The sequence below is a fragment of the Anomaloglossus baeobatrachus genome, chromosome 2 (genome assembly GCF_048569485.1).
Source record: "Anomaloglossus baeobatrachus isolate aAnoBae1 chromosome 2, aAnoBae1.hap1, whole genome shotgun sequence".
In the NCBI taxonomy this organism is placed as follows: domain Eukaryota; kingdom Metazoa; phylum Chordata; class Amphibia; order Anura; family Aromobatidae; genus Anomaloglossus; species Anomaloglossus baeobatrachus.
In genome coordinates, this window is record NC_134354.1 from 799,191,627 (window position 1) to 799,218,185 (window position 26,559).

Sequence of the window (26,559 nt, forward strand, 5' to 3'; positions counted from 1 at the left end):
AGAGCAGAAATGAGTGCTGAGGAGAGGGCCTGAGAGCAGAGAGAAGTGCTGAGGAGAGGGCCTGAGAGCAGAAATGAGTGCTGAGGAGAGGGCCTGAGAGCAGAAATGAGTGCTGAGGAGATGGCCTGACAGCAGAGAGAAGTGCTGAGGAGAGGGCCTGAGAGCAGAGAGACGTGCTGAGGAGAGGGCCTGAGAGCTGAGAGAAGTGCTGAGGAGAGGGCCTGAGAGCAGAGAGGAGTGCTGAGGAGACGGCCTGAGAGCAGAGAGGAGTGCTGAGGAGAGGGCCTGAGAGCAGAGAGAAGTGCTGAGGAGATGGCCTGACAGCAGAGAGAAGCGATGAGGAGAGAGCCTGAGAGCTGAGAGAAGTGCTGAGGATAGGGCCTGAGAGCAGAGAGGAGTGCTGAGGAGGCGGCCTGAGAGCAGAGAGGAGTGCTGAGGAGAGGGCCTGAGAGCTGAGAGAAGTGCTGAGGAGAGGGCCTGACAGCAGAGAGAAGCGATGAGGAGAGGGCCTGAGAGCTGAGAGAAGTGCTGAGGAGAGGGCCTGAGAGCAGAGAGGAGTGCTGAGGAGGCGGCCTGACAGCAGAGAGGAGTGCTGAGGAGAGGGCCTGAGAGCTGAGAGAAGTGCTGAGGAGAGGGCCTGACAGCAGAGAGAAGCGATGAGGAGAGAGCCTGAGAGCTGAGAGAAGTGCTGAGGATAGGGCCTGAGAGCAGAGAGAAGTGCTGAGTAGAGGGCCTGAGAGCTGAGAGAATCGATGAGGAGATGACCTGAGAGCAGATAGGAGCGCTGAGGAGATGGTCAGAGCAGAGAGGAGCGCTGAGGACATGGTCAGAGCAGAGAGGAGTGCTGAAGAGAGGGCCTGACAGCAGAGGGGAGCGCTGAGGAGACATCCTGAGAGCTGAGAGAAGTGCTGAAGAGATGGCCTGACAGCAAAGAGGAGGGCTGAGGAAATGACCTGAGAGCAGAGAGGAGCGCTGAGATTGTCTGAGAGCAGAGAGGAGTGCTGAGGAGACATCCTGAGAGCAGAGAGGAGTGCTGAGGAGAGGGCCTGACAGCAAAGAAGAGTGCTAAGGAGATGACCTAAGAGCAGAGAGGAACGCTGAGGAGATGGTCTGAGAGCAGAGAGGAGCGCTGATGAGAGGGCCTAAGAGCAGAGAGGAGTTCTAAGGAGACGGTCTGAGAGGAGCGCTGGGGAGAGGGGCTGAGAGGAGCATTGAGGAAACAGCCTGAGAGCAGAGAGTAGCGGTGGTGAGAGGGCCCAAGAGAAGAGAGGAGCTCTGAGGAGACAGCTTGAGAGCAGAAAGGAGCATTGAGGAGATGGCCTGAGAGCAAAGAGGAGTGCTGAGTAGACGGCCTATGAGGAGCGCTGAGGAGCAGGCCTGAAAACAGAGAGGAGTAGAGGTGATGGCCTGAGAGTAAACAGGAGCGCTGAAGAGATGGCCTGAGAGCAGAGAGGAGTGCTGAGGAGAGGACCCAAGGACAGAGAGGAATGCTGAGGAGACGACCCGAGGACAGATAGGAGCTGTAAGAAGACGGTCTGATGGCAGAAGGAAGAACTGAGGAGACAGCCAGAAAGCAGAGAGGAATGGAGAGGAGACGGCCTAAGAAGACCAGTGAAATGACCTAAAAGGATCGGTGAGGAGACCACCTGAGAGGATCGGTGAGAAGATAGCCTTAGAGCAGAGAGGAATGGTGAGGAGACAGAGTGTGTGGACTTACAATAAAAAGAACCTAAGTGTGAAATTTGATGAGAATCCTTACAGAAGGATACCGGCCCTCACTATGGTCAATGAAGATAGGTGGGTTCCTCTCTGCATCTCGTGATGAATCCGTTCCCGCTGTTTTCTACATTTGTATAATGGCAGAATACTTTAGCAGTCATGTGGACATGGTCTAAAGGGCTGTCTATCACTTTCTTTATGTGGCCAGGGGAGAATAGAATGGTAAATGGTTACGAGTAAGAAGTGTCTTTAAGGCCTAAGGGTATGTGCGCACGTTGCTTTTTACCTGCTTTTTACCTGCTTTTTTGCTGCTTTTTCTTCTGCGCTGTTTAATGCCAAAATGGATGTGTTCTTCTATTCAAGCAAAGTCTATGGGAATTTGGGTTTCTTGTTCACACTATGTTGTTCAAAATGCTGCCTTTTTGTGGCAGAACTTTGGTCAAAAACTCAGCTTTTCAAAGAAGCAACATGTCAATTGTTTTTGCCATTTGGGTTTTGCACTGCAAAGCTGAGTTTTTGACCAAAGTTCTGCCACAAAAAGGCAGCATTTTGAACAACATAGTGTGAACAAGAAACCCAAATTCCCATAGACTTTGCTTGAATAGAAGAACACATCCATTTTGGCATTAAACAGCGCAGAAGAAAAAGCAGCAAAAAAGCAGGTAAAAAGCAGGTAAAAAGCAACGTGCGCACATACCCTAAGACACACTTCGGCATAAAAAACGTACGTGTCTCACTTTCCATTTTTCGGGTCCGTGTTCCGTTTTTTATGTGCGTTTCTCCGGTACGTACGACATCCGTGTGATGGCGTATGCTAGCCGTGTGTGCGTGTGGAATGGCTGTGTATGCGTTCGTGTAATGTCCGTGTAAAATGTTCCGTGTGTGATACACAATGTCGTTGATACATACCCGCAGACAGCAGACAGAGTTGCACGATGAGAATGAACTCGGGTGAACTTCACCTGACTTCATTTTGTCATACCGCGGCTCTGTCTGGGTGTCGCATACTGATTAGCGGTCACCCGTGAAGGACTCACCGGTGACCGCTAATCCCCTGACTGACTGAAGTGAGCAGCGCGATTAGCGCTGCCATCACTCAGGCTACCCGCGGCTAGCTGGAGTCCTCACCCCGAGACCGCAACTCACCTGTGACTTCATCACTGTCACCCGGGCGACTTGCTTTCACAGTTGGAGGATCCAGCGGTGGCCGCGAGTAACCTCAGTGACAGCACAGCTGATCGCGCGGCTCACCTCAGATGCTGCGTGGAGCTGTCAGGAGCGGCGGTGTTCTTCTGCAGCTCCTGTCACTGTTGTGAATGTTAGTTATGTTTTGGCTGTTGGGAGGCTCCCTCTGGTGGCCAGGAATGGTTTGGACTTGGACCAGGTGTGTTGTGCAGTGGGTGTTTCCTTTGCTAACTCTCTGCTTATTTAAATCCTGGTCTGATTGAAGGCTGTGGCCGGATGTACTGTTATGATCCGGAACCATGGAAGACCACCACAAATCATTGGCATAAGGTGACAAGAGCATTGGCAACTAATCTGGCCGCCATCCCCTTACTAACCATCAACACTAGAAGTAGCCGAGGGGTGAACTAACATCCTGTGCACCGCGAACCCAGCCGGAGAACTAGCTATCCTAAAGGTAGGAAAGATGAATAACTCTCTGCCTCAGAAAATAGACAAGAATAGCAAGCCCCCCACATTCAAAGACTGCGGTGATATAGGAAAAACACAATACACAGGTAGATGACAGGATTAGCAAAAGGTGAGGCCCCCGCTGACTAAATAGGAAAGGACAGGAAAGGGACTGATGGTGGCCAGAGAAAAACCCTGCAAAATACCAACTTACTGATAGTACAAAAAGGCCCTCAGATCGCATGATCTGAACTCCGTCCTATACCAGGTGCCCTTGTCATACCAATGAACAGAAAACAAGAATCATAACAAAGTCAACAAGCCACAAACACATGGACCCAAAGGAGCTATACTCCACACAGAACTGCAGGGAGTTCCCCAACAATCCAATGAGGGGGAAAATCAAGGGCACCTGGTATAGGACGGAGTTCAGATCATGCGATCTGAGGGCCTTTTTGTACTATCAGGAAGTTGGTATTTTGCAGGGTTTTTCTCTGGCCACCATCAGTCCCTTTCCTGTCCTTTCCTATTTTAGTCAGCGGGGGCCTCACCTTTTGCTAATCCTGTCATCTACCTGTGTATATTGTTTTTCCTATATCACCGCAGTCTTTGAATGTGGGGGGCTTGCTATTCTTGTCTATTTTCTGAGGCAGAGAGTTATTCATCTTTCCTACCTTTAGGATAGTTAGTTCTCCGGCTGGGTTCGCGGTGCACAGGATGTTAGTTCACCCCTCGGCTACTTCTAGTTGTGATGGTTAGTAAGGGGATGGCGGCCAGATTAGTTGCCAATGCTCTTGTCACCTTATGCCAATGATTTGTGATGGTCTTCCATGGTTCCGGATCATAACATGTCACCTTCATGTCGCAGAGCTGGAAGCGACGCGGGACCTCCGTGGATTACGCCAGACGTGGATGGGTTTTTGGGGCTTAATAAATTGGTGAACGAGGGTATTTGTTATTGTTTTTTATTGCAAATAAAGGATTTTTCGTTGTGTGTTTATTAACTTTAAATTACAGGTTAATCATTGGGGGTGTCTCATAGACGCCTGCAATGATTAATCTAGGACTTATTGGCAGCTATGGGTTGCTGTCATTAACTCCTTATTACCCCGATTGCCAACGTACCAGAGCAAATCGGGAAGAGCCGGGTAGAGTTCCAGAACTATCGCATCTAATGGATGCGGCAATTCTGGGCGGCTGCTGGCTGATATTGTTAGGCTGGGGGGCTCCCCATAACGTGGGGCTCCCCATCCTGAGAATACCAGCCTTCAGACATATGGCTTTACACTGGCTGGTATCAAAATTGGGGGGGACCGCACATCGTTTTTTTGTAAATTAATTAATTATTTATTTTACTGCACAGTATAGACCTGCCCACCAGCGGCTGTGATTGGTTGCAGTGAGACAGCTGTCACTCAGCATGTGGGCGTGTCTCACTGCAACCAATCATAGGTACCTGTGGGCGTGGGAAGCAGGGAATACGAGATTGATTAATGAGCGGCCGGCTTTTTCAAATTAATTGAAGCCGCGTATCTTTGGCACAGCTGTTCTTTGCCGCGCTGATGATCGGGGATCGGTGAGTATGCGACAGGGGAAGATACAGACCGAGCGCCAAAGGGATGATGACTGAGAACAGCAGAAAAAAAAAAGTAAGTAGACTGACATTTAACAAAAAAAAAAAAACCCGACATTGTTCGTTTAAAAACGCACACGGACGATACGTGCTGAACACGGACATGCTACGTGTGTCGTCCGTGCAGGCACGGACCCATTGACTTTAGCGGGTCCGTGCCTGCGTGCTGTCAGCCAAAAACGTACATGTCGGCCGAGTGGAAAAACGCACACACGTACTAACTACACGGACACACGTTCCGTGTGATTTTACGTGTGTGTGCCATCTACCATAGGCTAACATTGGTCAATGTGTCTCCGGTACGTGCAAAACGTACCAAACACGTACCGGGGGCACGGATGTGTGTTGCAGGCCCAAGGCTGTGAACTAAATTTTGCTTCTGCACACTACACATGCCACATAATCTGTCTATCACACTTAGTATGACTAGTATAATACAGGTAGTAGTGAGATACTATGATGGCCGGTGAGGTGTTTGAGTGTCTACAAGTGCACTCACCACAATTTGAGATGGACACATGGCCGCTTGGAGGACTTTGTAGTATTGAGGAAGAATTATGGACACTAACATGCTGCGTTTTCACGTCTGTACGTAGATGACTAAACCCTCGCCACGGACCCTCCATGCAGCTGGTGGTCACTGAAGTCTGAGGACACCACCTGGTATTGATCATGGGCTTGACTTACCCCAACAGACAGAAGGATCGATTGATTCTGCTATGCAGTTCTTCATGATTGGGCAAGGCTGAGCTCTTAAAGGGATGTTCCTCTTCTGCCTTTTATAACCTTTTAGCTTCCCAAATAAATGTGTCCTGCCTTCACACTGATTCTGTCACAAGCAGTTTTGCACAAAGTTCAGCAACTGTCAGATTGCAGATTCTCAGACTCTGCCCAATGTTTTCTCTGGTGTCTGAGATCAATACAGGCAGACTCGGACGTCGACCTGTTGTGTGCTGATTCAGAGGCAGGCTAGGAAGAGTTAATCTCTTCTGATCTGCTTGCTCCTTTGATCACATGTTGTGGAGAGGCCTATCACATCTGCTCCCCTATTTATGCTGGTTGAATCTTTCCACTCATGCCAGCTATAGTTTGTCTTTGTTGGTGTGTGAGGTCTGGTGTCCCAGATTTTCTGGTGAAAGATGTGCTCACACCTTGGAGCGATTGTGGAGTTTATCCCTGTTGTTTTATAGCTTCCTTTCTGCTCTTGTTTTTTTCCGGAATTTCTTATATTTTTTACCATTGTGTGTGTGTGCTGTGTGACAGAGTTTTGTTTTTTTCTTTTATCGGTTCTTATCTGTGGGTTTTATCACACTTCTGTCCTGTCCCTCCATGGAGAAAGGCGGGAGGAGGAATCAAATCAGGACTGGTGAGGAGTAGGGCCAGGAAGGAGATTCAGGCTTATCCACTACCAGGAGTATCCCTGAGGTTAGGAATAGCATTGGGTTCCCTAGCTTGAGGGACAGCTTAGGAACCCCAGTTCCCCGCTCTCCCACAGTCATTGTGATGACTCACCTGAATAAAATACATCCGGTTGGCAAAGGTGAATGCGGCGTCCACCACCCCCTGCAAGTTACTCCAGGTGTGATTGAGGGGCCAGGGATGCCAGCCATCCTTACTGCTGTCCAGGCGGAAGTACCAGCCACCTGCAACACAGAAACATGACAATTGGTCAGGAAACTTGTGATAACGCTGACGATCCATGTCCTCCCTCACACTGGACAAAAATCGACAAAATACAAATTAAACCCCAAATTCTTCTATAAATACATCAATGCAAAAGGAAAAAAGATGGTATTGACACCATAAAAGATTACAGCAGGATAATTATACAGGACAAAGAAAAGGCTGAATTATTAAACTGACACTTTTCATGTGTTCACCAAGGCAAAAATCAAAGTCTTCCCTGATAACACTAATTTACCACAAAAAAAAGGTACGCCTGCGTCTGAGTAGGACCAGCTTCCTCTGTCTTGCATTAGTATTCAGCCCCCGGAGTTAGTACTTTGTAGTTCCATCTTTCTCTGTCTTGCATTAGTATTCATCCCCTGGAACCAGTATTTTGTAAGACCACCTTTCTCTGTCTTTTGAGGTCTGTCTCTCCAGCTTTGCACATCTAGAGGTGACATTTTCCCCTTCTCTCGCTCAGTGAGGTTGGATGGAGACGTCTGATCTCGGTGGATTTGGGTCTGGACGGTGACACGGCCGCTCACACACAGGAATATGGTCAAATCTAAACCCTCCATTGTGGCTCTGCAGGATGTTTAGGGTCATTGTCCTGCTGGAAGGTGAACCTACGCCCCAGTCTCACATGTTCTGCAGCCTCTAATACATTTTCCTCCAGGATCGCCGTCTATTTATCTCCATCCATTTTCTCATCACCTTGGAACAGCTTCTCTGCCCCTGCAGATAGCTGTATATGTATATTCCCCTGTATTTAGCAAATCCATCTTCCCATCACCTCTGACCAGCTTCCCTGCGCTGGCTGAAGAAAAGCGTCCCTACAGCAGGATGCTGCTTCCAGCATGTGTGACAGTGGGGATGCGGTTTTCAGGGTGATGTGCAGTGTTAGTTTCCGCCATACACAGAGGGTTTTGCATTTAGCTCAGCTCTCCTTTGGTCTCCTCTAACCGGAGCCCATTCTTCCACTGCTCGCTGTGTGCTCTTCATGGCTTCTTCTTGCCGCTCTTCTAGGGCAGATTTGTGGAGTCTACAACTTATAGTCATCCTGCGGACAGATTCTCCCGTGAGCTGTGATCTCTGATCTCTCCACTGACCATGGGCCTCTCGAATATTCTCCCATTAGCACTCTCCTTCTTGGGATGTCAGTTTTGGTGGACGCTGTGACGGGGTGTACAGCAGAGCAAGGAGGGACAACAGGCCAAGGAACAATCCAAAGGGCTTTATTGGAACCACAATGATAAAGCACCAAACATAAATATAGATCCTTAAAGTCTGCAAGGAGTCCACAACAAAACAAAAGATCCAGGGGCACCGCCTGGTATTCCGATGCCAGGGAAAATAGGGCAATGGTCCTTATATGAGTTCCTTGAGTCCAATAGGTGAACAACAAAACGCAATCCCACGTGGCCACTGATCTCCAGTCTGTAACTGTCCATACACAGGCCCTAGGATCCAGCCTCAGCTATTCCCTCCCAGAGGATCAATCTTCTTTCTTCAAGGTTCACACAGACTGACTGAATCTCCCAGGTAAGCAGAGAGTTTACACTAGTTGGACTCTAGGCCCACCTCCCCCTACTCCCAGGGATGGAAGTGCCTCAAGAGGCTACAACCTTGCAATATAGGGGGTGATTACCTACAACAATAGAAATGTACACAGAAGAAGTTCAAATAAGACAATGAACCAAGCTTGAAATAGAAATCTGTACAGCAAGATACACCTCCCCCATATCCCACCATCACAGACGCCATGTCTTTTAGGTTTGCAGTAATCCTTTACTCCTTCCATTTTTCAATAATGGAATAATCAGGGCTGAGTGAGATTTTGAAAGCTTGGGCAATTATTTTATAACCTAACCCTGCTTTACTCTTCACCTCTTTATCCCTGACCTGGCTGTTGTGCTCCTTGGTTTTCATGATACTGTTTGATCCCTAATAAAGATGAGCGAACACGAGGTTCGGTGTTCATGCCAAACACAAATGTTACTCAAAAATCAGTTCTGATGCGTGGACGATCTCTATGCCATGTATACCAGCCACAAGGATGAGCACTATAAACCTGTATACTGGCCTCATGGACGCTCCCTATAACCTGTATACCAGCCATAAGCATGCTCCCTATACCCTATATACCAGTCACGTAGACGATCCCTGTTCCCTGTATATCAGCCATGTAGACGATCCCTGTACCCTGTATACCAGTCACATAGACGATCCCTGTTCCCTGTATATCAGTCACGTAGACGATCCCTGTTCCCTGTATACCAGTCACGTAGACGATCCCTGTTCCCTGTATACCAGTCACGTGGACGATCCCTGTACCCTGTATACCAGTCACGTGGACGATCCCTGTTCCCTGTATACCAGTCACGTGGACGATCCCTGTACCCTGTAGACCAGTCACATGGACGATCCCTGTACCCTGTATACCAGTCACGTGGACGATCCCTGTTCCCTGTATACCAGTCACGTAGACGATCCCTGTTCCCTGTATACCAGTCACGTAGACGATCCCTGTTCCCTGTATACCAGTCATGTGGACGATCCCTGTACCCTGTATACCAGTCACGTAGACGATCCCTGTTCCCTGTATATCAGCCATGTAGACGATCCCTGTACCCTGTATACCAGTCACGTAGACGATCCCTGTTCCCTGTATATCAGTCACGTAGACGATCCCTGTTCCCTGTATACCAGTCACGTAGACGATCCCTGTTCCCTGTATACCAGTCACGTGGACGATCCCTGTACCCTGTATACCAGTCACGTGGACGATCCCTGTTCCCTGTATACCAGTCACGTGGACGATCCCTGTACCCTGTAGACCAGTCACATGGACGATCCCTGTATCCTGTATACCAGTCACGTGGACGATCCCTGTTCCCTGTATACCAGTCACGTGGACGATCCCTGTTCCCTGTATACCAGTCACGTGGACGATCCCTGTTCCCTGTATACCAGTCACGTGGACGATCCCTGTACCCTGTATACCAGTCACGTGGACGATCCCTGTTCCCTGTATACCAGTCACGTAGACGATCCCTGTTCCCTGTATACCAGTCACGTGGACGATCCCTGTACCCTGTATACCAGTCACGTGGACGATCCCTGTTCCCTGTATACCAGTCACGTGGACGATCCCTGTACCCTGTAGACCAGTCACATGGACGATCCCTGTACCCTGTATACCAGTCACGTGGACGATCCCTGTTCCCTGTATATCAGTCACGTGGACGATCCCTGTTCCCTGTATATCAGTCACGTGGACGATCCCTGTTCCCTGTATACCGGCCCCTGGTCAGAGCCTCTGTCCTCGCTGTCACCTCGGAAGGCGTACGTCCTGGATGCATCGTCAGAGCTGAAAGCGTCATAGGAGCGATTGCTGCAGCGGTTTATGATGGACGCCAGGGTGACATTCTGCCGCACAACGTGCCGGTGACCTGGGGGAGAGATAAAGACCCAGGTCAGGGACACAGTCACAATAAATTGCAGGTGATAGAAAGATGATGGGGGCTGTAGTCCTGACACCGCATCATTGGCTGTATCGCTGGGTGAGCACCGCCTTTACCACATGGGTTGCTGTTCAGTGGTGGACATATAGCCGGTGCAGCTGATGCAACTGAACCGACGGGGCCCAGAGGGGAAGGGGGGCCCCTCACAACTAATGGAAGGCCACGCACTGTAATAAATATTGTATATTTCCAGGGTCCGACTGACGCATCAGGAAACTGGTGAATACCGATGGGCCCTGGAACCAATAAAAGGCCCTTCCTATGCTCCCCTGCAAGACACTCCGCTCCTCCCCCGGCTGAGGGAGAGCATGCGGAGGATATGGCGGGACTCACTGCTCAATAGAGGAGGCTGCAGCCAATGATGAGCAGAGGCCAGCCGGAGAGGAGGGCATAGCTAGGGGCAGCAGGAAGATGGAGGACAGCTCCACATCCACCGCAGGAGAGGAGGGCATAGCTGGGGGGCATCAGGAAGATGGAGGTCGAACAGCTCCACATCCACCGCAGGAGAGGAGGGCAGAGCTGAGGAGCAGCGGGAAGATGGAGGCCGCACAACTCCACATCCACCGCAGGAGAGGAGCTCAGAGCTGGGGGGCAGCAGGAAGATGGAGGCCGAACAGCTCCACATCCACAGCAGGAGAGGAGGGCATAGCTAGGGGCAGCAGGAAGATGGAGGACAGCTCCACATCCACAGCAGGAGAGGAGGGCATAGCTAGGGGCAGCAGGAAGATGGAGGACAGCTCCACATCCACAGCAGGAGAGGAGGGCATAGCTGGGGGGCAGCAGGAAGATGGAGGTCGAACAGCTCCACATCCACCGCAGGAGAGGAGGGCAGAGCTGAGGAGCAGCGGGAAGATGGAGGACGGCTCCACATCCACAGCCGGAGAGGAGGGCAGAGCTGAGGAGCAGCGGGAAGATGGAGGCTGCACAACTCCACATCCACAGCAGGAGAGGAGTGTAAAATGATTGAAATTAATACATCAAGTTATCAAATATTTCATAGTAAGACATATACGTTCATAGTTCTGTTTATGTTGGAGGGCATAGGTTATTAATAAAGTTTATAAGGGATAAATATGCCCATATTGAATATACTTGTGCTGAGCATGGAGGGATATATTTGAATCCTTCCCGAAGCTTTCCGAAGTTTCCAGAAGGTTACGTAATATGGAATTATATTCAACTGTGTTACACTAGAATGCCCTATATGGTTTGAACAGCTGGTATATAATGCACGATGGAGGGGGCTACTGTTCGCTCTCCACATTGCCTGCTGTGAGAAGACTCCAGTGCTGCAAGATATGACACGCTGAGATGACATCCCCTGCATTGCCATTCAGGAGCCAAAGAGAGATGGGTAAAGACTTCCCATTGTTCAGTATGGACTAAATGAACTCTTTTTACATAAGCTATCAAAGTATATTATTTTTTCCTTTCTGTAACTGAACCCTGGCAACCATTTTTAAATAGATAAAATACATTTATTTTTTACATCTTTGGAAGTTCTTTCTTTCATGCGGCTTTACGTATTTGAAGAAAAAATATATTTAAGAGTATATTTTTTAACAAGGAGGGCAGAGCTGGGGGGCAGCAGGAAGATGGAGGACGGCTCCACATCCACCGCAAGAGAGGAGCTCAGAGCTGGGGAGCAGCAGGAAGATGGAGGCTGCACAGCTCCACATCCACAGCAGGAGAGGAGGACAGAGCTGAGGGGCAGCAGGAAGATGGAGGCTGCACAGCTCCACATCCACAGCAGGAGAGGAGGACAGAGCTGAGGGGCAGCAGGAAGATGGAGGACAGCTCCACATTCACAGCAGGAGAGGAGGGCATAGCTGGGGGGCAGCAGGAAGATGGAGGACAGCTCCACATTCACAGCAGGAGAGGAGGGCATAGCTGGGGGGCAGCAAGAAGATGGAGGCTGCACAGCTCCACATCCACAGCAGGAGAGGAGGGCATAGCTGGGGGGCAGCAGGAAGATGGAGGACAGCTCCACATTCACAGCAGGAGAGGAGGGCATAGCTGGGGGACAGCAGGAAGATGGAGGACAGCTCCACATTCACAGCAGGAGAGGAGGGCATAGCTGGGGGGCAGCAAGAAGATGGAGGCTGCACAGCTCCACATCCACAGCAGGAGAGGAGGGCATAGCTGGGGGGCAGCAGGAAGATGGAGGACAGCTCCACATCCACAGCCGGAGAGGAGGGCATAGCTGGGGGGCAGCAGGAAGATGGAGGATGGCTCCACATCCACAGCCGGAGAGGAGGGCAGAGCTGGGGAGCAGCAGGAAGATGGAGGCCGAACAACTCCACATCCACAGCAGGAGAGGAGGGCAGAGCTGGGGGGCAGCAGGAAGATGGAGGACGGCTCCACATCCACCGCAAGAGAGGAGCTCAGAGCTGGGGAGCAGCAGGAAGATGGAGGCTGCACAACTCCACATCCACAGCAGGAGAGGAGCTCAGAGCTGGGGAGCAGCAGGAAGATGGAGGCTGCACAGCTCCACATCCACAGCAGGAGAGGAGGACAGAGCTGAGGGCAGCAGGAAGATTGAGGCTGCACAGCTCCACATCCACAGCAGGAGAGGAGGGCATAGCTGGGGAGCAGCAGGAAGATGGAGAACAGCTCCACATCCACAGCAGGAGAGGAGCTCAGAGCTGGGGGCAGCAGGAAGATGGAGGCTGCACAACTCCACATCCACAGCAGGAGAGGAGCTCAGAGCTGGGGAGCAGCAGGAAGATGGAGAACAGCTCCACATCCACAGCAGGAGAGGAGCTCAGAGCTGGGGGCAGCAGGAAGATGGAGGCCGAACAGCTCCACATCCACTGCAGGAGAGGAGGGCATAGCTGGGGGCAGCAGGAAGATGGAGGCTGCACAACTCCACATCCACAGCAGGAGAGGAGGGCAGAGCTGAGGAGCAGCGGGAAGATGGAGGACAGCTCCACATCCACCGCAGGAGAGGAGTGTGTCGCCCTGGGCAAGCCAGGGGACACAGGTCACACACCACCACACCCTACATCCCAGTTAGGAACACCAAAGCTAACCAGAAATCCTTGTTGCCTTCCTCCAGAGGCTGATGATTCACACCAGGGGGTGGGCCAGGCGGTTGGCTCCGCCCACCGAGGAGGACACAGCTCTGGAGGCGGAAAAAACCAGGCAGTTTAGTTAGGGGAGTGAAGGAGTAAACAGCGAAGATGAGCTAAGGAAGTGAAAGTAGAAGCAAAGTAAAGTGGTAAAGGAGGAAAGCAAGAGTGGTGACAGAGAGAAAGCCTGAAGTAGTCCAGCTGTGTGCAGGACAGGTCAGCAAGGTCAGCAACGGCGGTGACTGTCTGGAGGGGGACCGTTTGGAAGTTCCTGGAAGGACCGCGGACGGGTAGTGGCCCGGCGGTCTGGAGCAGTGTTCCGAAGGACAGTCAGCACCAGGGCAGGGGCCTCTCGGACCCCGGCAAGGCTAGGAGTCGCCATAATTTGCCGAATCCGTCAGTGAAGGGGACGCAGATCCCCCAACAACCAAGTCCCGATTGAAGGCAACAGCCCAACCAGAGTAGGAGAGACACCGCCACCGCCAAGGCACCAGTTTCTTAGGGCCAGCGCCTGCGGGCAAAGAGTAGAGCTCCTCCGGTCCAGCTTGAAGCCGGGGAGCGGGTTACCGGTGGGGACCCATCGCAACCAACAAGTAAACAAAGGTGCAAGGAAGAGGGACATCACCGTTACCTACTGGGAGAGCAAGTGCAGCCGTCCGTGGGACCGTCTTACCAGCCGTTTGGTTTACCGTAAAAACTGTGTCAACGTCTCAGGCTGAGTGAGTACCACAGTGCCGCAAGGCACAGCGCTGCCCCCGCGTCCCTGCCCCCACCAGGCCCTGCACCTCCCTCACCATCACCGGGCCCCGGGATCACCAACCCCTACCCACGGAGGGGCAACACAACACCTGGCTGCTCCGCATCACCATCCCCGGGATCCCCGTATTGAGCAGCGGTGGTGAAATCACCACAACCGTGGGTGGCGTCACGGACAATAAACAATTCCCACACCCAACAAATCCCCTTTCACTCACGGGCGAGGAGTGCCGCTCGAGAACCCCCCGGGATCCGGCCTACAGCTCGAGCCACCACTGAGCAGCGGCCGCCGGACCCGAGCAGAAGGGGGTGAGCGTAGTGTGCCGACACCCTCCTCCCCGCCCGCGACAGGAGGGCAGAGCTGGGGGCAGCAGGAAGATGGAGGCCGCACAGCTCCACATCCACCGCAGGAGAGGAGGGCATAGCTGGGGGCAGCAGGAAGATGGAGGCCGAACAGCTCCACATCCACTGCAGGAATAGAGGGCATAGCTGGGGGGCAGCAGGAAGATGGAGGACAGCTCCACATCCACAGCAGGAGAGGAGGGCATAGCTGGGGGGCAGCAGGAAGATGAAGGCTGCACAGCTCCACATCCACAGCAGGAATATGAAGGCCGCACAGCTCCACATCCACAGCAGGAAGATGGAGGGCGCACAGCTCCACATCCACAGCAGGAAGATGGAGGCTGCACAGCTCCACATCCACAGCAGGAAGATGGAGGCCGCACAGCTCCACATCCACAACAGGAAGGTGAAGGCCGCACAGCTCCATATCCACAGCAGGTATATGAAGGCCGCACAGCTCCACATCCACAGCAGGAAGATGGAGGCCGCACAGCTCCATATCCACAGCAGGAAGATGGAGGCCGCACAGCTCCACATCCACAGCAGGAAGATGGAGGCCGCACAGCTCCACATCCACAGCAGGAAGATGGAGGCCACACAGCTCCACATCCACAGCAGGAAGATGGAGGCCGCACAGCTCCACATCCACAGCAGGAAGATGGAGGCCGCACAGCTCCACATCCACAGCAGGAAGATGGAGGCTGCACAGCTCCACATCCACAGCAGGAAGATGAAGGCCGCACAGCTCCACATCCACAGCAGGTATATGAGGCCGCACAGCTCCACATCCACAGCAGGAAGATGGAGGCCGCACAGCTCCATATCCACAGCAGGAATATGAAGGCCGCACAGCTCCACATCCACAGCAGGAAGATGGAGGCTGCATAGCTCCACATCCACAGCAGGAAGATGGAGGCCGCACAGCTCCACATCCACAGCAGGAAGATGGAGGCTGCACAGCTCCATATCCACAGCAGGAAGATGGAGGCCGCACAGCTCCATATCCACAGAAGGAATATGAAGGCCGCACAGCTCCACATCCACAGCAGGAAGATGGAGGCTGCATAGCTCCACATCCACAGCAGGAAGATGGAGGCCGCACAGCTCCACATCCACAGCAGGAAGATGGAGGCCGCACAGCTCCACATCCACAGCAGGAAGATGGAGGCTGCACAGCTCCACATCCACAGCAGGAAGATGGAGGCTGCACAGCTCCATATCCACAGCAGGAAGATGGAGGTTGCACAGCTCCACATCCACAGCAGGAAGATGGAGGCCGCAGAGCTCCACATCCACAGCAGGAAGATGGAGGCCGCACAGCTCCACATCCACAGCAGGAGAGGAAGAGCAGGAAAAACATCAGAGGGTCATAAGCAACTTATGAAGAAACAGAGGTGAGTATATACTTGCAGGGCCGGCTCCAGGTTTTTGTGGGCCCCGGGCGAAAGAGTCTCAGTGGGCCCCATCCACACATAGACATGCACAGATACATACACATACAGCCATATGTACACATATTTATTTAAAGAGAAATTCACAAAAACACATATAAATAGACATAAATCTATACACAGTCATATACACTGACATACATAGACACACACACACACACACACACACACGCACACATTATTTTTATATATTTATCCTGTATATATATTTATAATATTGGGAAGCCGGCAACAGCTTCATTCACCTCCCGGCTTGTCTAACAGACATGGCCACACATAGAGCACACTAACACTGCTGTATATACATCACAAGAGAGGCTGGGGACATACACATTACTGGGGGGAATACATATTACTGAGGAAAGGGGTATACAGCAATGGGGGGCATACAGCTCTAGAGGAGGGCAGTGACTGAGGTGGGGGGGACAAACAGTTGTGAGGTGGGGGGTGAAATGCAGCTCTGGGGGTATATAGCTCTGGGGTGGGGGGGACATACAGCTCTGGGGGTATACAGCTCTGGGGGGTATACAGCACTGGGGTGGGGGGACATACAGCTCTGAGGGGGTATACAGCACCTGGGTGGAGGGGACATACAACTCTGGGGGTATAGTAGTATGTGTACCGCCCCGTGGGCTTGGCTGGCTGCTGAGCCGCTCGGATCCGTGCTCGTCGGTGGGTGGCTCGAGCTCCTCACGGACCCGGGGGTCACGTCGCTCTGCAAGGGGGTTGGCGCTACACGCATGGACTTCGGTGGGGAGTTCCACGGCCGGAGCCGCAGTGGTTTGTGGGGGATTTAAGTTCGTGACGCCACCCACAGGTTGTGGTGAATGGATGGACAACACCGCTGCCGTTGACTAGGCCTCCCGGGGACGGTGTTGTGCAGCTTGGTGTTGACCCCTCCGTGGGTAGGGGAGTGATGGTCCCGGGGGCCCGAGGGAGGTGCTGAGGGGATGGGTGCGTGCTGGGTGCGGGGTGCGGTGCAGCGCGGTGCGCGGCCCGAAGGCACTGGTGTACTCACTATGACACAACACACTGGAGTCTCTGGTAAACTAAACGGGGTGATGAACGGGGCCCACAGCCGGCTGCAGCTTCTCCCTTAACAGGTTCGGTGGTTTCCACCTTTCTCCTGCACCTCCTTAATGTGAATGTATATAGCCTGTATATAGGACAGCCTGTATATAGCACAGTGCAGAGCCAGATAGCAGTAGGCACGCTCATATAGTATATAGCCTGTATATAGGAGAGCCTGTATACAGCACAGTGCAGAGCCAGATAGCAGTAGGTACCCTCATATAGTATACAGCCTGTATATAGCACAGCCTGTATATAGCACAGTGCAGAGCCAGATAGCAGTAGGCACCCTCATGTAGTATACAGTAATTAATACTCACTTCTCGTTCCCCTGCTGCTCCGGTCTCCTCGGCGTGTCCACTGCTGTCGCTCGCTCTGACCTCACTGCAGGCGCACAGTGATGATGTCACCGCGCTCCGCTGCAGAGCTGTCAGAGCGCCAACAGTCACAGCATGGAGGATGATAAGAGAGGCAGCACGCAGCTCACTCTCTCATCATTGCTCTCAATTGCATCGGCAACTGCGATGCCGATACAATTGAAAGCGCGATCCTCGGCGGGGGAGGGGGGCAGTGACAGCACGGGCACCAGGCCCCCCTGAGTAGCGGTGCGCCACTCCTGCTACCGCGAGTGGGACCCCCGGCATCTCAGGGCCCCGGCATTTGACCGGGTTTGCTGGTGCTGACGACGGCCCTGTATACTTGTAGGATCTGTCTGCTTGTTTCTACATACAACCTATGTTGTTTGCACTGTATATAATTGTGCATGTGTTCTCTGTATATATAATACAAGTGTATACACACATGGTCAAAATTGCTGGTTCCCCTCTCCCTTTGTTTAATGAAAGAAAAGCCCACAATGGTCACAGAAATAACTTGAATCTGACAAAAGTAATAGCAATTAAAAAAATAAACCTTATGAAATCGGCCTGGACAGAAATGATGATGGCATGATGGCTCCTCCCCCTCCTCCTCCCCTCTTCCTTCTTCCCCTCCCCCCTCCTCCTCCCCCCCTCTTCCTCCTCCCCCTCTTCCTCCCCTCCCACTCTCTCCCCCTCCTCCTCCCCTCCCCCTTCTCCTCCCTCCCTCCTTCTCCTCCCCCTCTTCCTCCCCCCTCCTCCCCCCTCTCCTCCCCCCTCCTTCTCCTCCACCATCCCTCCACCTCTCCACTCCTCCCCCTCCTCCCCCTTCTTCCTCCTCCCCCTCCTCAGCTCCTCCCCCTCCTTCTCCTCCCCCTCACCTCCCCCCCTCCTTCCTCTCATCTCCTCCCCCTCATCCTCCCCCCCTCCTCCCTCTCTACTTCCCCCTCCTCCAGCTCCTCCCCCTCCTTCTCCTCCCCCTCTTCCCCCCCCTCTCCTCAGTCTCCTTCCCCTCCCCCTCTTCCTCCCCCTCTTCCGCCCCCCTCCTCCCCCTCCTTCTCTTTCCCCTCCTCCAGCTCCTCCCACTCCTTCTCCTCCCCCTCTTCCTCCCCCTCCTTCTCTTCCCCCTCCTCCAGCTCCTCCCCCTCTTCCCCCTCCTCCCTCCTCCTCTCCTCCCCCTCTTCCTCCCCCCTCCTCCCCCTCTTCCTCCCCCTCCTTCTCTTCCCCCTCCTCCAGCTCCTCCCACTCCTTCTCCTCTTCCTCCTCCCCTCCTCCCCCTTTTTCTCTTCCCCCTCCTCCAGCTCCTCCCCCTCCTTCTCCTCCCCCTCATCCTCCCCCCCTCCTCCCTCTCTTTCTCCTCCCCCTCATCCTCCCCCCCCTCCTCCCTCTCTACTTCCCCCCCTCCACCAGCTCCTCCCCCTCCTTCTCCTCCCCCTCTTCCCTCCCCCTCTTCCTCAGTCTCCTTCCCCTCCCCCTCTTCCTCCCCCTCTTCCGCCCCCCTCCTCCCCCTCCTTCTCTTTCCCCTCCTCCAGCTCCTCCCACTCCTTCTCCTCCCCCTCTTCCTCCCCCTCCTTCTCTTCCCCCTCCTCCAGCTCCTCCCCCTCTTCCCCCCCACTCCTCCCCCTCTTCCTCCCCCTCCTTCTCTTTCCCCTCCTCCAGCTCCTCCCCCTCCTTCTCCTCCCCCTCTTCCTCCCCCCCTCCTCCCCCTCTTCTCCCCCTCCTTCTCCTCCCCCTCCTCCCCCTCCTCCAGCTCCTCCCCCTCCTTCTCCTCCCCCCTCTTCCTCCTCCTCCCCCTTCTTCTCCTTAACTTAATATTTTGTTGCACACCCTTTTGCGGCAATCACTGCAACCAAGAGATTCCTGTAACTGTCAATGAGACGTCTGCTCCTCTCCACAGGTATTTTAGCCGCTTCTCAAGAGCAAACTGCTCCAGTTGTCTCATCTGTAGAAATAGTATATGTGTGTATGTGCCTGTGTACGTGTGTATGGTACGTGTGTTTGTGCCTGTACAGTATATGTGTATGTGTGGCCTGTATGACTGATGTTGGTGCCTGTATATCTGGTATGTGCAGAATTATTAGGCAAGTTGTATTTTAGAGGATTTTTTTTGTTATTGATCAACAACTATGTTCTCAATCACCCAAAAGACTCATAAATATCAAAGCCTAATATTTTTGGCAGTTGGAGGGGTTTTTAGATTTGGCTATCTTAGGCCCCCTTCACACGTCAGTGATTCTGGTACGTTTGTGCTTTTTTTTATACGTACCAGAATCACTGACATACGCAGACCCATTATAATCACTGGGTCTGCGCACTCATCAGTTATTTTTCACTGAACGTGTCTCCGTGCAGCGTGCACGCGTGGCCGTGATTCTGCACGGAGACAAGTCAGTTTTTTCTGGCATCACTGATGACCCACGAACCACACTATGGTGTGATCCGTGTGTGATCCGTGAAACACGTACCAGAAAATCACGGACATATTAAATATTTTCAACTTACCTTGCCTGCGATTCGCTGTGCCTGCTCCGCTCTCTGCAGCTCCTGCCCAGCTCATGAATATTCATGAGAGCAGGAACAGCCGACCCGGATGTAGCGGCAGAGAGCGGTGGGTGGACGCTGGAGACCCCGAGGAGATCAGCACCATGGAGAGCAGGAGCGAAGGCAGGTGAGTAGTGTCCATATGCAATCACGGATCACGGATTGCACATGGACAACCCATGTGTGCCGTGATTCACGGCACACGGAGGGACATGTGCGTGTTTTACACGTCAGTGAAGAACGTCAGTGTTTTTCACTGATGTGTGAAACGGGCCTTAGGAGGATCTGTTTGTGCAGGTGACTATTACTGTGCAGAATTATTAGGCAACTTAATAAAAACCAAATCTATTCCCATCACTTGTTTATTGTCACCAGGAAACCAATATAACTGCACAACATTTAGAAATAAACATTTCTGACATGCAAAAACAAAACCCAAAAAATGAGTGCCCAATGGGCTCGGAAAATGATATAATATTCCCCGTGGTGTGTGTGTATGTTTTTGTGTGTGTGTGTATCTGTGTGTGTCCGCTAAAGGAATCCGCACATTCGCATTTACAATCACGAAATTTTGCATAGAAACCTCATGTGACTCGGGGAACATCATAGACTATGTTATAACAGGAAAATTTAACCCCGCGCTTTACAGTTACTCTCCAAAAAGCTGCCTCCATTAAAGTGAATGGAGCCTGGAACTACAAGCTATTAATAAGAGCTGTGATTGGTTGCTATAGGAACAAAGGACATTGTTAGTATAAGAAGCTTATGTGTGAGGTAATAAGATATCGGTGGAGAGACGGATAGAGAGAGACAGAGAGAGACAGAGAGACAGAGACAGACCTGAGACAGACGGGGAAAGAGACAGACGGGGAAAGAGGCAGACTTGGATAGAGACAGACGTGGAAAGAGACAGAGAAATAGAGACAGAAGGAAAGAGACAGACACAGACAGCCAGACAAGGAAAGAGACAGTCAGGAAAAGACACAGACAAAGAGATGGACAAAGACAGACAGTGAAAGAGACAGAAAAAGAGACGGGAAGACAGACGGCAAAAAAGACAGACCTGGGAAAGAGACAGAACTGGAAAGAGGCAGATGAGGAAAGAAACAGAGATAGAGGAAGACAAAGAAAGAAAGAGACAGACAGAGACAGGCGGGGAAAGAGACAGACCTGGAAAGAGACAGCCCTGGAAAGAGACAGATAGAGACAGGCAGACAGGGAATACGACAGGCAGACAGAGGAAAGAGACAGGCAGACAGGGAAAGAGACAGACAGAGAGACAAAGGTAGATGGGGAAAGAGACAGACAAGGAAAGACAGACAGGAAAAGACATAGACAAAGAGATGGACAAAGACAGACAGTGAAATAGACAGAAAAAGAGATGGGGAGGCAGATAGGGAAAGAGACAGACCTGAGAAAGAGACAGACCTGGAAAGAAACAGATGGGGAAAGAAAGAGAGAGATAGAGACAGACAAAGAAAGAAAGAGACAGACAGAGACAGGTAGATGGGTAAAGAGACAGACATGGAAAGAGACAGATGGGGAAAGAGACAGACGGGGAAAGAAAGAGAGAGATAGAGACAGACAAAGAAAGAAAGAGACAGACAGAGACAGGTAGATGGTTAAAGAGACAGACAGGGAAAGAGACAGACAGGGAAAGAGACAAACAGAGAGACAGACAAAGACAGACGGTGAAAGAGACAGACGGTGAAAGAGACAGACGGTGAAAGAGACAGACGGTGAAAGAGACAGACGGTGAAAGAGACAGACGGGGAAAGAGACAGACGGGGAAAGACACAGACGGGGAAAGACACAGACGAGGAAAGACACAGACGGGGAAAGACACAGACCTGGGAAAGAGACAGACCTGGGAAAGAGACAGACCTGGGAAAGAGACAGACCTGGGAAAGAGACAGACCTGGAAAGAAAGAGAGAGATAGAGACAGACAAAGAAAGAAAGAGACAGACAGAAACAGGTAGATGGGGAAAGAGACAGACGGGGAAAGAGACAGACAGAGAGACAGACAAAGACAAAAGGGTAAAGAGAGACGGGGAAAGAGACAGAGAGACAGACAAAGACAGAAGGGGAAAGAGACAGAAGGGGAAAGAGACAGACGGGGAAAGAGACAGACCGGGAAAGAGACAGACGGGGAAAGAGACAGACGGGGAAAGAGACAGACGGGGAAAGAGACAGACGGGGAAAGAGACAGACGGGGCAAGAGACAGACGGGGCAAGAGACAGACGGGGCAAGAGACAAACAGACACAGAGATAGAGACGGATAGACTGATACAAAGACAGGCAGAGATAGAAACAGACAGACAAGGAAAGAGGCAGACAGACAGACTGGGAGAGAGACAGAGACACAGTTACTATCCCGGGCAACACCGGATACTACAGCTAGTTAATTATAAAAAACAAAAGTGACGCCCTAGACTAGCCAGGTAGTCACAGATAGACCCCCGCACTACACCTGTCCTCCAAAAAGGTGTCATCAGCCAACCTTTAAAACCTAGTCACCTTCCCTCAGTGCTTGATGAACACCCCTGGGGGCGGAGCCAGGTGGTTGGCCACGCCCACCCATGAGTTCAGAGCGCCTGAGGTTGTAAACTTAGATCAGATCAGTTTTAGGGTTACTTTACACACTACTACATCGCAGGTGCGATGTCGGTGGGGTCATGTCAAAAGTGACGCACTTCCTGCGTCGCTCTCGACATCGTAGTGTGTAAATCCTAGATGATACGATTAACGAGTGCAAAAGCGTCGTAATAGCATCATCGGTGTCGCGTCGGCGAATTCCATAATAACACTGATGCGACGGTCCGATGTTGTTCCTCGCTCCTGCGGCAGCACACATCGCTCTGTGTGAAGTCGCAGGAGCGAGAAACATCTCCTACCGGCGTCACCGCGGCTCCCGTAGGATATGCGGAAGGAAGGAGGTGGGCAGGATGTTTACATCCCGCTCATCTCCGCCCCTCCGCTCCTATTGGCCGCCTGCCGTGTGACGTCGCAGTGACGCCGCACGACCCGCCCCCTTAAGAAGGAGGTGGTTCGCCGGCCAGAACGACGTCGCACGGCAGGTGAGTGCATGTGAAGCTGCCGTAGCGATAATATTCACTACGGCAGGTATCACAATGATATCGCAGCTGCTATGGGGGCAGGCACTATCGCGCTCGGCATCGCAGCATCGGCTTGCGATGTCGTAGTGTGCAAAGTACCCCTTAGTGTTGAGCAGTGGAGGAAGCAGGCCTGTGACAGTCTGACAGGTGCCGGGGTTGGAGCCCGGGCACCTTTGGCTAGGAGGCAAACGGTGGCCTTAGCCTGCAGGAGTTGGCTCAGTGGAACCGTGGTGGACCGGGACAGGGTAGTGGCCCGCCGGTACCAACCCGGGGGAACCGACTTGGAAACCAAAGCACACAGGGGGGTACTTAGACCCTGAAACGAGGTCCAGAATCCACTGGACTGAGGTAATTGACTGATTGCGGTCTGGACTCTAGGTCCTTTCCCACCCAAGTCCCGACTGAAGACAACAGCCCACCGAGGGGGATAGAAAGCCACCGCACAGGGAGAGAGATCCCACAGGCCAGCGTCTGCGGGCAAAAGGGCTCTCCCGACATCCACAAAGCCGGGGAGCGGACTCCTGTCGCTGAAACGCAGGCAGCCCAAATACAAAACCCGGTGCAGGAGAAAGGCCAAGACCACCATCCGGGTGGGGGACCAGACGCAGCCGGCTGTGGGCACCAACCACCATCAACTTGGTTTACCAGAGACTTGTGTGTGTCAATAACAGTGAGTACAATAGTGCCATCCGGCCGCGCACCACCCTGCACCACCCAGCTACTCTCCCCAACGGGTCGCGGGGCCATCATCCCTGCCCACGGAGGGGTTAACATCTGGCTGCATCACCATCTCCCCCGGGTGCCCCGTAACTGCAGCGGTGCTGTCTACCTTCATCACATCCCGTGGGTGGCGTCACGAACTCAAGCGCAGCTCCGGCCGTACACCTACCTAACCCCCACTAAAAGCGCCAGCAATCCCTTTCAGAGCAAAGTGACCCCGCGTCCGGAGGCGCTTGAGCCACCCACCAAGCAGCCCGTATCCGAGCGGCTCGGCTGTAGCCGAGCGCGGGGCGGTACACAAACACCGCCCCCCCAATGTCTTCCTTAAGGAACATAGTAAAACACTTCCGGAGAAGGGGCGCCGGGGTCTGTTTGTTTGTTTGTTTTTTTAAACTCTGTGAACAGAACATCTCAGTACAGTGAACGAAAGCCCAATCTGTGAGGAACAAACACTTCCAGCAGCGCAGACAAAGCCGGTCATTACTCAGACACCAGCACACCGCCATACTCACCACGGGGAACATTACATCATCAATTCTGTGGTGGGCCATGCACAATTCAGTGGGGGGCCATGCACAATTCAGTGAGGGGGCCATACACTCTCTAGTGGGGGGCCATGCACTCTTCAGTAGGGGGCCATGCACAATTCAGTGGGGGGCCATGCACAATTCAGTGGGGGGCCATGCACAATTCAGTGAGGGGGCCATGCACAATTCAGTGAGGGGGCCATACACTCTCTAGTGGGGGGCCATGCACAATTCAGTGAGGGGGCCATACACTCTCTAGTGGGGGGCCATGCACAATTCAGTGGGGGGCCATGCACAATTCAGTGGGGGGCCATGCACAATTCAGTGAGCGGGCCATGCACAATTCTGTGGGGGGCCATGCACAATTCTGTGGGGGGCATGCACAATTCTGTGGGGGGCATACACAATTCTGTGGGGGGCATGCACAATTCTGTGGTGGGGCATGCACAATTCTGTGGGGGGCCATGCACTCTTCAGTGGGGGGCCATGCACTCTTCAGTGGGGGGCCATGCACAATTCAGTGAGGGGGCCATACACTCTCTAGTGGGGGGCCATGCACAATTCAGTGGGGGGGCCCTGCACAATTCAGTGGGGGGGGGGGGGGCATGCACAATTCAGTGGGGGGGGCATGCACAATTCAGTGGGGGGGCCATGCACAATTCAGTGGGGGGGCCATGCACAATTCAGTAGGGGGCCATGCACAATTCAGTGGGGGGCCATGCATAATTAAGTGAGGGGGCCATGCACAATTCAGTGAGGGGGCCATGCACAATTCAGTGAGGGGGCCATACACTCTCTAGTGGGGGCCATGCACAATTCAGTGGGGGGCCATGCACAATTCAGTGGGGGGCCATGCACAATTCAGTGGGGGGCCATGCACAATTCAGTGGGGGGACATGCACAATTCAGTGGGGGGACATGCACAATTCAGTGGGGGGACATGCACAATTCAGTGGGGGGACATGCACAATTCAGTGGGGGGCCATGCACAATTCTGTGGGGGGCCATGCACAATTCTGTGGGGGGCATGCACAATTCTGTGGGGGGCATGCACAATTCTGTGGGGGGCATGCACAATTCTGTGGGGGGCCATGCACTCTTCAGTGGGGGGCATGCACAATTCAGTGGGGGCCATGCACAATTCAGTGGGGGGCCATGCACAATTCAGTGGGGGGCCATGCACAATTCAGTGGGGGGCCATGCACAATTCAGTGGGGGGCCATGCACAATTCAGTGGGGGGCCATGCACAATTCAGTGAGGGGGCCATGCACAATTTAGTGAGGGGGCCATGCACAATTCAGTGGGGGGGCATGCACAATTCAGTGGGGGGCCATGCACGCTTCAGTTGGGGGCCATGCACAATTCAGTGAGTGGGCCATGCACAATTCAGTAGGGGGCCATGCACAATTCAGTGGGGAGCCATGCATAATTAAGTGAGGGGGCCATGCACAATTCAGTGAAGGGGCCATGCATAATTCAGTGAGGGGGCCATGCACAATTCAGTGGGGGGCCATGCACAATTCAGTGAAGGGGCCATGCATAATTCAGTGAGGGGGCCATGCACAATTCAGTGGGGGGCCATGCACAATTCAGTGAGGGGGCTATACACTCTAGTGGGGGGCCATGCACAATTCAGTGGGGGGCCATGCACAATTCAGTGGGGGGCCATGCACAATTCAGTGAGGGGGCCATGCACAATTCAGTGGGGGGCCATGCACAATTCAGTGAGGGGGCCATGCACAATTCAGTGAGGGGGCCATGCACAATTCAGTGAGGGGGCCATGCACTCTTCAGTGGGGGGCATGAACAATTCTGTGGGGGGCATGAACAATTCTTGCACATGGCCCCTTTGCTCCCTGTCCGTTGCCCGCTGTCATCTATTCACTTCTTGTTGCAGATTTATTTGTCAGAATTAAATAACTGTGAAATTTAATGCAAAGCAAAACCTTACAGAAGAATAAGTGAAGCGCTGAAGAAGTCCCAGCATCCCGCTGCATGATGAGAGTATTCCTACCAGCGCAGACACTCACCTCTCCCTGGACACCTGAAAAAGTAGTCCCTGGAGTCCAGTGGGCGTGGTGCCAGGATCTGACCACTCACAGGGTCAAATCTGGTGAAGTTGATGCCATTGAAGCAGTAATATCTCTCGAGCCACCGGACGGCTGCTGTGCAGATCCCGAGGGGCCAGTGTCGCTGCTTTACTGGGGGCTGCTCTCCAGAGCTGTAGATGTAGGCAGTGTCACCTAGAAGAAAGGAAAGGGTCACCAGCGGCTAAGGCTGCAGAGTTATCTGCATACTGAGTCCCCATGACCAGTGTTACCATACTCCCCGGTGACCAGTGTTACCGTACTCCCCGGTGACCAGTGTTACCATACTCCCTGGTGACCAGTGTTACCGTACTCCCCGGTGACCAGTGTTACCGTACTCCC

At 52.8% G+C, this 26,559-nt stretch overlaps 1 protein-coding gene across 4 annotated transcripts in view; it reads right to left on the reverse strand.

Moving 5' to 3' along the window:
* HPX (hemopexin) overlaps positions 1-26,559 on the reverse strand; it is a 298,112-nt gene that overhangs the window by 16,715 nt on the left and 254,838 nt on the right. For 2 of the 4 annotated variants that reach the window (XM_075337715.1, XM_075337716.1), the window contains exons 7-9: positions 26,161-26,373; positions 9,988-10,104; positions 6,500-6,630 (exon numbers count right to left, since the gene is read on the reverse strand). In XM_075337715.1, the coding sequence (XP_075193830.1) occupies positions 6,500-6,630; positions 9,988-10,104; positions 26,161-26,373 (461 nt within the window). The remainder of the gene's footprint in view (positions 1-6,499; positions 6,631-9,987; positions 10,105-26,160; positions 26,374-26,559) is intronic. The other 2 variants (XM_075337717.1, XM_075337714.1) reach the window with 2 other exon arrangements.